At 35.0% G+C, this 16,678-nt stretch overlaps 1 protein-coding gene across 4 annotated transcripts in view; it reads left to right on the plus strand.

The window, feature by feature from the left end:
- Positions 1-16,678, plus strand: part of hgsnat (heparan-alpha-glucosaminide N-acetyltransferase) — a 38,654-nt gene that overhangs the window by 16,960 nt on the left and 5,016 nt on the right. For all 4 annotated transcript variants that reach the window (XR_015476446.1, XM_087237020.1, XM_087237021.1 and 1 more), the window contains exons 10-17: positions 1,823-1,983; positions 4,676-4,791; positions 6,890-7,011; positions 7,465-7,591; positions 11,552-11,638; positions 11,892-11,969; positions 14,673-14,743; positions 14,918-15,030. Coding sequence is in view for 3 of the 4 variants with exons in the window: in XM_087237020.1 (XP_087093146.1) it covers positions 1,823-1,983; positions 4,676-4,791; positions 6,890-7,011; positions 7,465-7,591; positions 11,552-11,638; positions 11,892-11,969; positions 14,673-14,743; positions 14,918-15,030 (875 nt within the window). In the remaining variant the exon portion in view is untranslated. The remainder of the gene's footprint in view (positions 1-1,822; positions 1,984-4,675; positions 4,792-6,889; positions 7,012-7,464; positions 7,592-11,551; positions 11,639-11,891; positions 11,970-14,672; positions 14,744-14,917; positions 15,031-16,678) is intronic.

The raw sequence follows: 16,678 nt of genomic DNA on the forward strand, positions 1-16,678 counted from the left end.
GGTTATAATGGAAGTCAATGGGCCAAAAACAGACACTTTTGCTATTTTAAGGATGGAAAAATACGCTTTGCGCCATGGTGTATGGTCTAACAGGGTTGTGCTTATTCTTTTAATGAGTTATGGGTGTGTATTGAGTATAACGTGCATTAAACCAATTATAGGCTCATCTCCCATTCTCTTTAAGAGTCAGATGCATCACGCGATGGCACATTTGCTATTTACATGGCGGACTTTGTAAGTGGAAAAACTGAATGCTTCACTAGCGAGAAAACTGTTAAACAGACCATTTGTAGCGAGGATAAAGAACGAGTCTCCTCCATTCACCCTCTTTACTTTCAATTTATTTTAACTCTACTTTATTCATTTACTTTTGTGGATAAGGAAACTGTGTTGTACTCACTCCACTGAAGACATCCATAACCTTTCATATTTAATTTTGTTAAGCACAAAGATTTGTTTCAAAACGATTTCTAAATTCAGTTCTAATTTCCTGCAAACAAATAAAAGAACAATAACAATGAAGTGTGGTCAAAAAACATGGGGATGCATGCACAAATCTAAACTTGTTTTTATGAAAATAGAAACGCGTCAACAATGCGTCTTAACACACCTCCTTTATTAGACAGGAACACCCATGAGTCCGCTAATGGATTTGCTCTTTAAACAATGTGGCGCAAAATGTGAAAATTAGGGTTGTGCTGGTCTGAAAATAGCAACAAATCGCGCAAAACACATTTTTGCGCCTTATTGCACTAGGTGTATGATAGGGCCCTTGGTGTTTAAAACATACATCTTATTATTGTCCATTTAGACAACAGTTTCCTTGTCTAAAATAATGTTCTGGATACTTTATTTCAAAATGCTTTTGATGACTAGAAATTTCGTATTGGCATCATTTACTTGAAACAGAAGTATTTTATAACCATGTGTATGATGTTGAGCTTATTTTAAATCAACTGAATGCATCCTTGATGAATAAAAGTTGTACTTTCAGCAAAGAAGTGTTTAGGAAAAAATATTCAGCATTTAATTTAGATTTATTTTTGAATGGTCTGGCTCTCGCTGTGATTATAGCCATAGAAGGTGGTGTCCCATTAAAAAAAGGAAAGGAAAAATGCCTAATGACATCTACTGTATCTTTTAAAACAGCAAAAGAAATAATATATAAAACTTAATTGATAGCAATCATTTGAAGCTAAATCATGGCTTAGTCCTGAAATTAAGGCTTTTTATTCTCATGAAATCATTTGCAGCATTACTCTCTTTCATAACTTTGCATTATCTGAATTGGCATTGTGTATTAAGAGCTGTGACATTCTTATGCTCCAAAAAGTCTCCTTTGGTGTTCCACAAAAGAATAAATAATAAATGAATTTGAAACAACATGATTGTGAACCTTTAATTTAGCCAAAAAATACTGTGATTAATGAATAGACCTTTAAGTTTTGGGTGAACTAGCCCTTTAAAATGGCTATATTGCAGATTTTAATACAAAGCATACTGTAAAGAGTTCTGTGGTGTATACTGTATGTTATGAAAATTTGAACGCATATTAAAAACATATAGCATGTACACCTCTGGATGACTTTAGTGAAGAAGACAGTGCATTTTATTTGAAAGAGATGCTGAATGAGTTCATAACACAAGAAAGACTGCAGACAAATGACTGCTACTGTCTTTGAAGAGGAACCTGCTTTTACTTGATTACATTTGTGGATGATGCTTAATCTTTGTGTTGGAAATCGGGCCAGAAACTGTCACTTCCTAAAAGAGAGATGTATTTTTTTAAGTCTCCCCTTTTGTCTTGCGTTCCTCTTCACAGGTTTGTGTTCATTATGGGTACATCCATTGGTTTGTCCCTGAGCGGTTCATTGCGCAGGGGTGTCAAACGCACTCATCTTCTGTGGAAGGTTTTCTGGAGGAGCTTACAACTCTTCCTTATCGGAGTCATCATCATCAATCCTAACTATTGCCAAGGACCCTGTGAGTGGTAACACAGTTTTCTTCCTTTTTGTCATGGAATATACAAAACAGTGATTCCCTGTAATCATGAATCAATTCTGCCTTATTTTAAAAACTGAATACTGTCAGGTAACTCAACAGTATCAAACCTGATTTCCCATTAGTTTTTTTTTTTTTTTTTTTTGGGTACAGTAAGCACACATGTCATGATACGGGATTTTGGTACTAATCAATGAAATTTTTAAAACGTCCATTTCGCATTCATTTTTAAGCACTGTTGATTGTGTTCTTGAACAAAGCTGATTTGCCAATGTGTTTACTTGCTTAAAAGAAATGACTGATTGGCTGTGAAGCTCATCAGTTCACCGCTGTTTACTGAGTGCAGACACAGATACAGACACTGGAGGCGTTTAAAGCTGCAAAGATCAGCTGGTCTGTTTATGATCTGACATACAAACGATCCACTAATAAATCGACTGATATTCTTTGATCAGCTTTAAACTGCTCCAGTGTCCCTGTATCTGTGTCACAGCGGTGAACTGATTACATTCACGGCCAATCACAATAATTTCTGTTGAGCATGTGAACACAGTGGCAAGTCAGCATTGTTTAAGAACGTGCTCAACAGCACTTAAAAGTGAGTGGAAAATTGATGTTTTTAAAATGTCAGTACAGATTGGTACCAAAATTCTGTATCCAATAGAGTCCTATAAATATTTGCATTAATTTGTTAATTTATCTGTGTGTTGCGCATCTGGTGTGAACACAACATTAGACTGCTCAACATATTCACAAATTTCTCATTTAAATGAATATATTCTTTAGGATGCTTTACAATATTATATTTGTGCACAGGGCTTGACATTAACTCCCTCCAACCTGCCAAATGCGAGTAGATTAAGACAGACACTCCAACTAGCCACTTTGGCTGGTTGAAAATATTTTTTTTAATTTTTAAAAGCAGGGTTTGACAATAAATATGGTGAAATATGCTTGCAAAGGTGATCTTAGTATTGAGAAGCAACACGACTGACAAAAAAATAAAATAAAAAATAAATAAATAAAAAAATGTGTTCGTGCGAGCAATAGAAAGCAGGCAAATACTGAATGAGAGGATAATCACTGAGGTGATGCGCGCGACTGTTTAAAACTAGCGCGCGCTCCCATTTCCTTGCGTGAAGCAACTGTGCCTAAAAACACAACATGTGGTCAGAGATAAATTTGGTATATCCTTCATTTTGAGCTCTGAAAATTATGTTAATTAAAAACTAATTGTATTAAAATTAAACCATGACCCATTTGCTCATGCTTATTGAACTCACAAAAAGTGAAATGAATGAGAAGGCATGTGGAGATAATTCAAAATCTAAATCAAGTAATTTTAGCTGGCCAAAGTCAAATTTATGCATATAAAATATATTTTCCCAACAATAAAATTGTGACTAGTAAAAATGGCAAGTGGCTAGTTTAGTTGGAAAACTACTAGCCACAGTGGCTGGTGATCAAAAAAGTTAATGTCCAGCCCTGTTTGTGCATATGCATTAGATTACTGAAGCCAAATCTGGACCTAATCTAACAAAATAACTTGTGATGACAGTCCAAAATGTTTACAACCAAATTTTATAGGAAAAAATGTTAAATAAAAAATGTTAAGGAGTAGAACTCAAGAGAAACAAAAAATGTATAAAATTAAGTTGAAGTAAGTTTGTATTTTGTTTTCAATATTTTAGCTATTTAGAAGATATTCAATGACAAAAATATTATTTTAATAAATATATCCGTTTAATAAATCAGTTTTGTTTAAATGCACCAAAATACATTGCCTATATTCACTAAGAAATGGATGCAAATATTCATTTTAAAAATGGGGTGTACTCTGTTATGCTGAGCACTGAATGTTTACATCATAATTACCATTCTATTTGATTATGATTAATTTTTAATGTTTATTGTTAACTTTTATACTTATTTGTGTGGTGTTTCAATCCAATACAATGATGTGTAACCAAATATAGCATTTTTCCACTAGTAAAATACCATTTTCCTCCAGCTAGCAATGGTAAGCAACAAAAAAGAAAGAGTTTCCAACCATTTATGTCCCAGCAATGATATCTTTAATGTTTTGATTTGATGGTAAATTCCAGCCCAATATTTTAATCTAATTATGTCAGAATATTTTAGTAAATTCTTTACATTGTTTTTCTCTTTTGATTGTTTTTAAAAGGCCCAGTGAAATTAAAATATATATTTTTAGATGTTAGTATTACTCTATTAGTCTTAAGGATACAGCATCTATAAGCCAGTGAGCTCAAAAGCAGTGACAAAATTTACATTTAGGAGATTTAGAAGTTTGTGCACTTCCACCTCGATGAATGAACGACCAATCAAATGCTGTCTAGTATCTGATCTCCCACCCCCATTCAAAATGCTTTTCATTTGCATTTCACTTAGTGTGCTTGATCTTAACAACTCCCACTGGCAGACCTGTTATAAAAAATGAAATGCTATTGGCTGTTTTTTTAAATGGGAGGGGCTAACATATGTCCCGCCCTGTCTTCATGTTTCAGTTGAGATCATGTCAAACATCGAATTTTAAAAATGTGCATTTCACAGCAATTCACGTCAACTTTAATGAATGTCAAGTTGAAGATGGTAAAGATAAATGTAATATAGCATTTAAATGTTTTATGCATGTGTCCATGTTTCTGTGCAGTGTCTTGGGATTCTCTGCGTATTCCTGGTGTATTACAGCGTCTGGGCTTTACGTATCTCATCGTCGCTGCTTTGGATCTTGTTGTGTCCCCAGACCGACTTACCAACCTGTCAAGTGTAAGTCACGTTATCCGTATGTGTTTTACAGGATTTGACCATTTTATTGAATAACAAAATATTTGATCCCTTCATTTGTAAAAATATACAGTCCTAGTTTATATTAGATGGTCTTAACTACTATATGCTTGTATAAATAAATATAAACACTATGTACTTACTGTGTTCATAATGGTTTGTAGTACAATTCTGGAGCTCTTGATATGATATAGGGGTAGGGTTAAAGACCGGTTTGGCTGTATGGGTAGGTTTAAGTTTGGGTTAATGTGTAAAGGATAGTCAAGGTAGTAGTTACAAATGTAGATACAGCAATTAATTACAGATGTAAATACATGCAGTTAGTTAATCAATCATAAGTACTATGTAAAAACATGCATTTACACATTAAGTACATTGTAACAAATGAATAATTTCAGTGCATAAAATCAGTGCAGACATCACGATGTATGCATCGCTGCATGGTCAATGTCTGGATTAGAGTTGATGTGTTTGCAAAGTATAACTATAATACATTGAAAGTGTATCATTTGCATACTTTTTAAGGTCTGTGACTGTGTGAGCATTTTAAGCAAGTTTAAATAGATAGTTCATCCCAAAATAAAACTTTACCGGTAAATTCATAAAAAAGGTGTTCAAACAGGCACGGGCATTCTGTAATTTTTCCGGAAAAAACCATTCACACATCCATTCCAAATACTGGTAAATTCGGACATCATTAACCAGAAATGAGCTCTTAATGCCTGCGCTTGTGTTTGTAAACAAAGAAGGGGTTGGTCTTTTCTTGATGGTTCTCTTTTGTTTAAAGCTTTAACATTCATGCAGCTGCTTTATGAGACATCTAAAAGCAGAAACGCGAATCAAAGCTAAATGTTTATGTATATAATATGCGCGTGTTCCTTCGTGTGCACACGCATTCATGCAACTGAAACAGAGCTTGAAGGTAAATGACGGTTTATCATAAGCATTTTATCAATTATCTTTTACACAGTTGGTATTAGGAAGGAACATAGAAAAGTTATCTGACTAACATCTAGCAGCTACATGTGTCTGGAAAAGTGTTCAAAGGCTTTTGTTTTCATAAACCGAGTGGATGTGTTCTGATTGGCTAAAGTAGACATCTCACATTAGCACATTCTAGATGTGAACTCGCTCTTTCTAGCAATTTTCCTTCTGCATTCACACAGAGCAGCATTCTGGCAAATTACTGGTAATGTTACAACTTCTCTTGCCGGAAAATTGCCGGAACTAATTTACCGATATTTTCAAAAAGGGCCTGTTCACACATACAGACCTTTTCAGGAAAATTGTTGGTAATTTTCTAGAAAGGTCTGTATGTGTGAAAAGGGCTAAACAGTTTTGTGACTAAATGTTGACTGAATTTTCAGTTTTGGGTCAGCTATACTTTTTTAAAGCATTTGAGCACAAGGAATTATAACATTTTTAACTTTAACAAAGATTTATTGTGTTTCATTATATATATGATGAAGACTCTTCACAGTTTTATTTTTATGTTCTGACTTAACTGTGCTGTATTATTATGTTTTATGTACATTTATTAGAATATTTTATATGATACACTTCCCAATGAAAATCACTCCAATCAATCTAAAATTACAAATTCTTCACAAAAAGAGCTATTCAAGTCATCTGAAGTCATATTCATATTGAAAAATGTATTGGTTAAAATCTAAATATTGCAGTATCTTTTCAAATATTGTGCAGCCATCTAGCACAGAAGTGTTAGTCTGCTTGCTGAAACTATTTGCATTTTAAGCTTTTTAAATTTAAATATAATGTTTTTCAAAACTAAATCTTATACTATTGATTGAGACATATTAAATAAAATTAATTGTGATTTTTCCAAAAAATGTTGGATATTAATGTTAAATATTAATATATCAAAAAAATATTATAAATTTTTTTCAGCATATTTATTTTTTGCTTATTTTTGCTTTACTGACTGCATAACCATAACCTGTACTACTACTACTACTAATACTATTACTACCAGTACTACCACTACTACTATAATAATAATAATAATAATAATAATTGTAATTGTAATTATTTCAGTTTTGCATCGTCTTGTCATTCCCAGGAAACATGCTGGTATTGGGTGCATGATATCTGCCTCTACTGGCCCGCATGGTTGTGTGTGATTATCCTCGAGACGGTCTGGCTGTGTTTGACCTTCCTCCTCCCAGTGCCTGGCTGCCCAACGTTAGTACAGTCTTATTCATGATATGAATGCATCATATTTTCAGAGCTGTCTATTCCCATATTCCTTACCTTATTTGCAATTACAAAGGGAACCTTCTGCAGAAACGACTGTTTCTCTGTCTTGTTAAAATTATAGGACATTTGCATAGATATCAGCAATGCCATATTAGAAAGAATAGATTTGACAGCCTAATGCAAAACATATTGTTAAAAAGCATTGGTAAAATATCAAAATGGAAAAAACAAAAGAAATCTTTTAAACATTGCAATTTACATGGTTTAATGTAACCTTATTAGTCAGTTGTATTGGATGGATGTATGCCATGTAAATGAAAATGAATATGCAAATGAGAGCATTTTGAAAAGAATGACTCACGCCTATCTGTTTGCTATTCATGATGCACGTCTTGTGTGGAAATTGCTATTTATGCTTTTGGCTTCTCTCTCCTGCAGTGGTTATTTGGGTCCAGGGGGCATTGGGGACTTTGGCCAGTACCAGAACTGCACCGGTGGAGCTGCGGGTTACATCGATCGCTGGCTGCTCAAAGATAATCATATTTACCAGACACCTTCATCACGGGTAAACACTAGGGCTGGGCTCACAACGTTGGTTTAGGCTATTTTAAATATTTTACATGGTTTCTGAGGTATTTAAAGTCTTAAAAGGTCTTAAATTCACAGCTTTTTTTTTTTGTGAATTAAACCCTTAAAAAGTTCTTAATTAAAGATCAAAGCTTAAATATGTATGACAGTGGCATTCATTTAATGAGGAATTGTTTACTCATGCATTTGTTTACTCATGCATGTTTACTCATCGAAGAGCCTCTATTTTACATTTAAAAAGGTCATATTTTGGTTTAAGGGTCTCCAATAACATACTGATATGCGTGCAAGGTCAAAAAAACTTTTGTCTTATACTATGCATTTATTTTTACCTAATTATCCCAGCAAATCCCATATGAATCGTTCAGTGATTTATTTGTTCCCAAACCCCTCCATGGCGCAAAGCTAATGTGCTGATTGGACCGATTACCCAGTCTGCGATTGGTCGGCTGCAATCAGCACGAGACAGACAGAAATGCCCACCACTGCTACAGTATGAAGTTGCAGAAAGTATGTGAGAGCCTAATGTAGTTAAACACCAACATATTACTCTCCTCTTAAACCTAACCACAAGTAATAACAACGACACAGATTCAGTATTATTTCACACAGTGGCAAAAGTTGAACTATTTTGAAAATTGAACGCGGCAGGTATGTGTAGGAACAGCTGATGGTGGCCATAGCAAAGGCAAACAGCAGAGGGTCGCCAGTTTAGAAACGCATTTAAATATGTAAAGGAAGAAGCACACAACATGTGTTTAATGTAGTTTTGGACACTACAGGTGAACAGCCCCATACAGATTTAACCTGAGAGATACTGTACAAGCACTGATCTATAATAGATACGTGATTACAAGCAGCGCAGGGCGATTACAACGTATAACACACAAATAAACACATATTTAGCAAACTAAACAAAACGAGGCAACAGTTTTAATGACATTTACATGTTATAATCCGGAGGAAGAAGAAACCGGTCCATATGAACTGTAAAGGTTACTGACAAAGTCCCTGTCAAAGTCTGACAAAGTTCCATAGTCTCTGCTGCTCCTTCAATGGCAAACGATCGACGAATCCCACTCTGCAGCGTAGGTTATTGTATCAATCGTCAGAAAAATGACAGGAACAAACACAGCACTAGATTGTCTATACTGTGGTATTGTTGTGAAAATGAACTTTAACTCTTTGTTCCCAGCAGCCGAGTCTCCATCTGTTAGTGATCGCAAAGAGCTTAGAATCACCAAGAGGCGACACTCAATGGAAAGTTCCATTGCAACAGCAGCGCCCAGCAACAGACCAGCGATTCCACCATTTTGGAGTGAAAGCGATTGGCCGTCCATTTGATCTTATTGCGGTTGCGATGGCAAGCAGCTGCTTTGTTTTTCGTTTATTTAATAAGCGCATTAAAGCTGAGATACTACTTGAAAGATGATGATACAACACTTACTATCACAATCATCAGCGCTTTAATAGTTTATTTTACAGACTTACCGTACGTTCACACCGAAAGCGGCGAGAGCGTCCAAGGTCGCTCTGGCCGCCCTGGCGACAACGCTGACTGCCTTCAGCTCCGGCGGCGAGAGCGTCAAAACTCGCTACATTGATCTCATATTTAAAGGAGCCGTTGCAGCATATCAGTTACATTCCTGCATAAGGCATGTTTTTAGCGTGAAAATGTTGCGCACTTTTTTATCAAATTCATATAACAATGGAATATCAAGTTGCGTGTGGTGTGGCTTTGCTCTATTTATTCAATATGTGTCCGTATGTCTGAAATATCCTGAAGCAGCAGTACTGTTTTGTACTGTCACATCGCGTGAGATTCCCGCTTTTTAAAGATAAATTTATATAACATTAATGAACATCAGTAACTCGCCAGTGACTTATTTAATGTATGTTCCTGTAAGAAAACATTGTAAATAATTGGAAATCCGGCGACCGCAATAATCAAACCCTTGGGAACAACTGTGGTCGGAACCAAAGTTCACAGGTCTGTGTTCCCTGAACTGCTATCAAGCAGTGGACGTCTTCATTCTGATTGCTTGCCGCCGAAACGCGTCATAGCTCATTACCATAAAGTTGACTTCATTTCAACTCTCCTCGACGCTCACGCCGGCGAAGACGCGCCGCGCTGCTCCTCGCCGCTTATCGTCGCCTATCGCCGCCGGCTCTCATTGAAAATGAATGACTTCCGGCTACTTTGACGCTCTCGCCGCTTTCGGTGTGAACGTACGGTTACAATATGCTGTTGTTCTGTTGGAATTTTCATTCCAAAATGACTGCCACATGACACTAGCGGCATCTAGTGGCTATTTCCCAAATCGCACTAGAGTGTTGCCTCTTGGTGATTCTATGCTCTTTAGTAATCGTCATCTTCGTGTCATGATCAGTCCCGTGATCCCCCGCGCTTTTGCTAGTGTATGGAGGGAAAGTGAGTGCACATTTTGGACACACTGGAAGTACATATTTGGTGATGAATCGTATCGACGTCGATGCTATCAAACAAAAGGTCCTAACCCAACTTGATTCCTTTATTCGACTCGGAGTCAACTATTTTGCTGAAGAATCAATAGTTTTAAACATGCTGCACTTTAAGATTTTTAACCTCAGCTGGATGTTTTCATTCACCAAAAGCTGTGTTACACACTAAATGGAAGGTCATTTTCAAAAACCCATAATAGGGGCTCTTTTAAAAAGAAGCACAACTGTATCTTCTGCAGTGCGGATCATCATTCAGGGATGTGATTCTTCTAGACAAATATGGATTTTCGGTATTTTCTGAGGTCAATGGGGCGAATCCTGTGATTTGTGTCAACCTGAAGTTTTTTTTTTTTAGTTTTTTTTTCTGAGGAGGGGGGGACCCTCAAGCAGCGATTGTAGCTAGTTTTTTTTTATTGTAAGCTTATAAAGAATGCTTTTTAGCTAAATCTGTGTAAGTTGTACCGAGCAAGCTTATTAGATGTGGTCAGGGTTTAATTTGTGAAATCACACGCCAATAAAAAAAATGCCCCAAGCAACAAACAGAAAGAAAAGAAAAGACAGAATAATGTAAAGCCAAATACAGAGTCGAAGTTAGGTAAGTACAAGTAAATAACTATTACATCATGAGATACATAGAGTACATATAAACAGAAAAGCTGAACATTAGAAGGAAGAAACAAAGGATTTGACTATATCAAAAGCTAAAATCCAGGACTTAACAGTTTTTGACTGAGCTCCATGTATGTACGCTGTTGAAACTTCCATACAAAAAAAAGGGAAAGTTCCATACAAATAATGTCCAGCAAAGATAGGCCCCATTGACTTCTATTCATAATATGAGGAGGGATCCAGCTGCAGACCTTCACTGGATACGGTTATTCATTTGTTTACGTCACCGTTTCTTTTAAAGATCTAGCATTATTGTTTACATTGTTACCATGTTACTCATGGGTGAAAATGAGGTTTTTGTAGTAAAAAGCAAGGCCATATCATAGCATACAGTGTTACAAATAAAATGAGACCACCAACTGAATGAAAAGTCAAAGTTATAGTTACTAAAATCATAAGAAAGCAGTTGAGTGTTTTGAAGAGTTATTTTTATCATTATATTAAAAAAGTTTTAAATTATATTCAAATAATTTAAATATCATAATATAATAATATATTTAATTTATTTTAATATTAATTAAAAGTAGCCAATCTGTAGCAAGGTATAGAACCTCTATATAGAAAGACAATACATATTCGTTTATGATCTAAATTTGTAATATTTCTCATTCAGATTCATTTTTTGGGTCATTTAAGTCTTGTCAGTAAATGTCTAAAATCCTCTAATGTGATCCAGGACACCATTAAAATTTTATTTGTTTTTCTGAAGAACATATTTGGTCATACTTTTCTACTGTACTTTACTAGCACTCATTGATGCAACTCATTTTGTGGTTTTTCTCCATAGGTTTTATACTTGACTACGATGCCCTTTGACCCTGAGGGTGTTCTGGGAAGCATCAACTCCATATTGATGGCTTTTTTAGGTCTTCAGGTGAGTCGATAGACTTGTGTTTTCATATGCAGTACATCTTTTAAAAGTTTTCTTTTCATATTTCTTTGTGTTTTATTGATCTTCAAAGCAGCATCAGCGATTCTCTCCACCCCTTTTCTTACAGTATCAGTATCAGCAGTGCAGTCACATGCTTCATTCAAACTATTTTTGTTCTGCAGTGCTTTCAGGAATCGCATCTAATAATTGTCTTGCTGTATTGCATCTGGCTCATGCTGCTTTTGCTCTGTTCCAGGCAGGGAAAATTCTGCTGCATTACAGGGACCAACACAGGCAAATAATCACAAGATTTCTCATGTGGGGATTGATACTGGTATGAATTTGATTACTGTTCATTTTATTAACATAAAAAAAGATTACTCACTATCACATGCTTTTTCTGTGATAATCATGACTAATCACATTCTTATGAGCAACATTCAACAATGGATTCATTTCTTTTTTTTTTTAAAGGTTCTGGTATATGGACAACTGAGGTGTTCATTATAGCAGTATTCCTTTTATTTGAAACTTTTAAAAATATCTTGTAAATCTTAAATCAAACATTAATGTAATCAAATTAATTCTAAAACAAAATCTATTTGCCACTGCAAGGGCATTTAGTAATAATTTATAATTTGAATAAGTAATCAATGGGTCGTTATATCAATGGTTCTCAGTTCCTGTCCTCGCACCACGCTGCAGAGTCCTGCTTGGGTTCTTATAGGTAAACCCCCACCCGCAATTATTTAAATAACACCTGACCCGTCAACCGACAGCAGCACTAATATCATTCCATACCCGACCCTACCCGTTTGACATACACACGGTGACCCAAACCACACCCACATGAGTCGTAGATGTGCATGACATAATCATCAATGTGACTTGTCCCTCTTAAAACCGTACAACACGCTACAAGGTAAAGTAGCATCAAAGCTTAAGTGTAATGCAGGAAAGAGACCGGTAGCAGTGACATGATGAATTTTTATTCAAGTTATGATAAGAGCATAGAGTCGAGTGCTCGCTGTCCATCAGTTGATGTGCAATTGCCTACAATGCTGCACACTGATTAAATACTGGACCCACATTCCGGCCAAGGCTGTTTGTTACCGACCCGCACCCGAACTGCAAATGACATGTGAATAATTATTCCACCTGTTACATTAAATATTAAGTTCACTCGTGGGTACCCATCTGCAGGACTTCTAACCAGCTCAATATACGAGAGCTTAAATCATGAACTGTGTTCGGAATTACAGGATTTTTACACAGTGTTCACTACACCCTACAAATGTGAGCATGGGGAATTTTTGCTTCAGAATGTTTATTCATGCTATTTTGAACTTTATATTTTTCAAATAATTCTGATAAAAATAATTCTGTTTAATATTAAGCTGCACAGGTGGTTCAATCCACTGTGGCGACCCCTGATAAATCAGAGACTAACTCAAAGGAAATGAATGAAAATTAAGCTGCACAACTGCTCGAAATTGATACAAGTAAAAAACATAAGTATATGTAACATCAAATCATCTTATTAAAGGGCACATATAATGAAAATCATCTTTTGGGTGCTGTTTGGACAGAACTGTGTGTAGGTATAGCGTGTCCACTGTCATACTGGAGAGATATAAAGACAATAAGTCTCTTTTTTAAAAATATTTCCTGACGTTAAAATAGGATCCAAATCAGTCCCATTTTGAAGCCCACCACAATGTGACGTAGGAGTGTGGTTTCCCCACCCACCAAATTAATTGACAGCCGCTTAATAACACGTCTCAGTAGTAACACGTAAAATCATATCAACAATACAGGACATGCACAAAGCAGCTGGGATTAAAAGATCTGTTCAGCTCTCTGTGATCATCAATCATGATCAAATGTGATCAAGAGCGAGTTTTACAAGTTTAAATCATTAATAAAACAGTACATGTTTGCAATGATTTACAGCGATTTTTACCGTCTTAACTTTAGCCCACAGCTGCATGTCAATACAATTATAAAAAAGTCGCTTTAATCCCGGTTTGTGGATGTTAAATCGAGTTTATTTTGTATATTATCCATAAAGCAGTGGATATTAACGTGCATCCTGTCACATTTGCCTTGCAGAAACAGTTCAAAGCAGACAATTACAATATTCTGAAAAGTATAATAATTAATCTGATGGGTGTTTTGAGCTGAAACTTTACAGACACATTCTGTAGACACAAAAGACTTATCTTAAATCTTGAATAAGGAGTAAAATATCATCATCATATTTTCTAGTGAAACAGAAAATAGCTATTAAATTGAATTTATATTATTATAAGTAAATAAATAAATAATGAGTGAATGAATGAATGAATGAATATATATATATATATCCCAGAGATGGGTTGCGGTTGGAAGGGCGAAAAGAAAATGAATGAATGAATGAATGAATGAGATCATATAACATTATTTATAAATCTAAGTCAAGAGATTTTTTGCCGTTGTTTTTGCCTACATCTTTAAATGTATATTAACAAATGTGTATAACACATCTATAATAAAGATGGGCTGATGTATTTAACCAAAATAATGACAATGGTGACCAGCATTTTGTGATAAAGATGTGATTATGCATCATATTGTGTGGGATTTTGCCAAATAGCTTTATAAATGGACATGAAAAACTGATTTGAATAGATATGATTTTATTGTGTGAGCAGGAATAAAGACCATAGAGAAACATTAAATTGGCACAGTCAAGTAGAAAATGAGAAAAGCGGTCATTTTCACACTGTAGGAGTCATTATGCACACATATTTCAACACATAATGCTGTGACTGACTCATAACAATCATGTGTTTCAAAAAGTTGTGTAATAATGTTTGTAATTGATATTAAGTGTGCATAATGTTATTAGGGATGCATTAGATGGGTTCTATTCATTTAACTTTTCACAGTTTCATTTTTTTTACTGCCATCATAAGATTCCAACACACTTTGAAAGTCATACTGTGAATCAATATTAATATACAGTATGGATCTTTTTTTAACTGTTTACATTAAGGGGATCATCTCAGCTGTATTGACCAAGTGCTCCAGAAATGATGGCTTCATCCCTGTCAATAAAAACCTGTGGTAAACAAAGTCTCTCTCAAACATTTCTGTAGTTTTATTTGATATTACTATTAACATTACTTGGTATTGATTTTGTGGTCATAAGTATATCTTTTTTAAAACATGAAAGTTTGCTCAAATGCAGTTTCATGAGCATGAAATATAAAGTAATTGTGCATTTGTCTCTTGTTTTAGGTCTTTGTCGTATGTGACCACTCTCAGCTGTTTTGCTTTTGTGGCTCTGGTGTTTTTTTACTACACTGTGGATGTAAAGAAGTGGTGGTCTGGAGCTCCCTTCTTCTACCCTGGTAAGCTCAGATGTTACAAGTGTTACAATATTTCATTGTATTTGAAGTGTTGTATCACATGCAAGTTTTTTTTCCAATATGGATTTTATAAAATAAGTGTAACAAGCCATGAACTAAATCATGCAGTACATTACAAACTTTTTTCTGACAGTCTACCCTCAATTAACAACCTTAAAGCTCAGTGTTTTTGTCACTCTCTGCCTTTAATATTGTTTTTAGTGTGTCTATTTAAAGAAACAGTCAGCTTATTTAATAATATTGTGCAGCGCTCTGGATAAAGGCTTAATGTGTACTAGGGCAGTAAAATATCAGGGGAGAAATGTCAATTGTGATATCTTGTTTTCTGCAATATGTATTTGCAGTAAAACAGTTTCATTAGATGTCTTATAGTAATCATTATAAAATATTATATTATAATTCAATTAAGGGCTGTCACAGTGATGCAGTGGGTAGCACGATCGCCTCACAGCAAAAAGGTCGCTGGGTCAGTTAGCGTTTCTGTGTGGAGTTTGCATGTTCTCCTTGTGTTTGTGTGGGTTTTCTCTGGGTGCTCTGGTTTCCAACACAGTCCAAAGACATGTGGTATAGGTGAATTGAATAAGCTGAATTGGCTGTAGTGTGTGTGTGAATCTAAGACATGTTGTGTTGCGGCTGGAAGAGTATCCGCTGCATAAAAACATATGCTGGACTAGTTGCCGGTTCATTCCGCTCTGGCGACCCCTGATTAATATAGGAAAAGAAAATGAATTAATAATTTAATTAAATACTGAATTAATTAACATAAAATTATTTAAAAGAACGAAAATGAAACAACACGTCCAAATGAAAGTGTGTTTTCCTGAAGTGACACACACAGATTGCTACAAGGAACCTCACATTCTTCATTAGACATTTCAACAATTTATTGACAAACTAAGTGCAAAAACAATTCAAAGCATGTGTATGAGCCTCACATACATTGAAAGCATGGTCATAAAAAACAGGTGGTGCATGGAATGTCACATGCACTGTATCCTGACTCATGTAAAAGCTGAAGTATACCTAAAGGGATAGTTCATCCAAAAATGAAAATGTCTTTTTCTGTTGAACCTAAAGGGATATTTTGAAGAAAGTTCCATGGTAAAATAAATACTATGAAAGTCAGTGGTTACCTGCCTTACTTTACCTTACCTTTCAGCTTATTCTATCTTATTTTGTGTCCAACAGAAGAAAGAAACTCCACAATGTCTACAGTGCTCAGCATATATAAGTACACCCCATCACAAATCTATCTTTTAAATTAAAATTTTTAATAGGAAGATATACAATAATATATTTGTGCATATACATTAGATTAGTCAGTACTGAAGGCAAATCCGGAGCTTATTCAACAAAATAACTTACGACAGTGGTCCAGAAACTAGTAGACCCAATTGTATATGTCATAGAAAAACATTAAATACAAATTTAAAAAAGAGGAAAAATCAAGAGAAGCAAAAAAAAAAAAGTTACAATTTAGTTAAAGTTTTGCAGGTCGTATTTTTTTTTGCCAATATTTTGGTTGAGTTTAATTGTATTATCTTTCAGTTTCTAAATATGTTTGGTGACTAAAATATTATTTTTAATAAATATATCCATTTAATAAATATTTTTCGTTTAAATGCACTAA

This window comes from Danio rerio, chromosome 1 (assembly GCF_052040795.2).
Source record: "Danio rerio strain M-AB ecotype USA chromosome 1, GRCz13ab, whole genome shotgun sequence".
Lineage (NCBI taxonomy): Eukaryota > Metazoa > Chordata > Actinopteri > Cypriniformes > Danionidae > Danio > Danio rerio.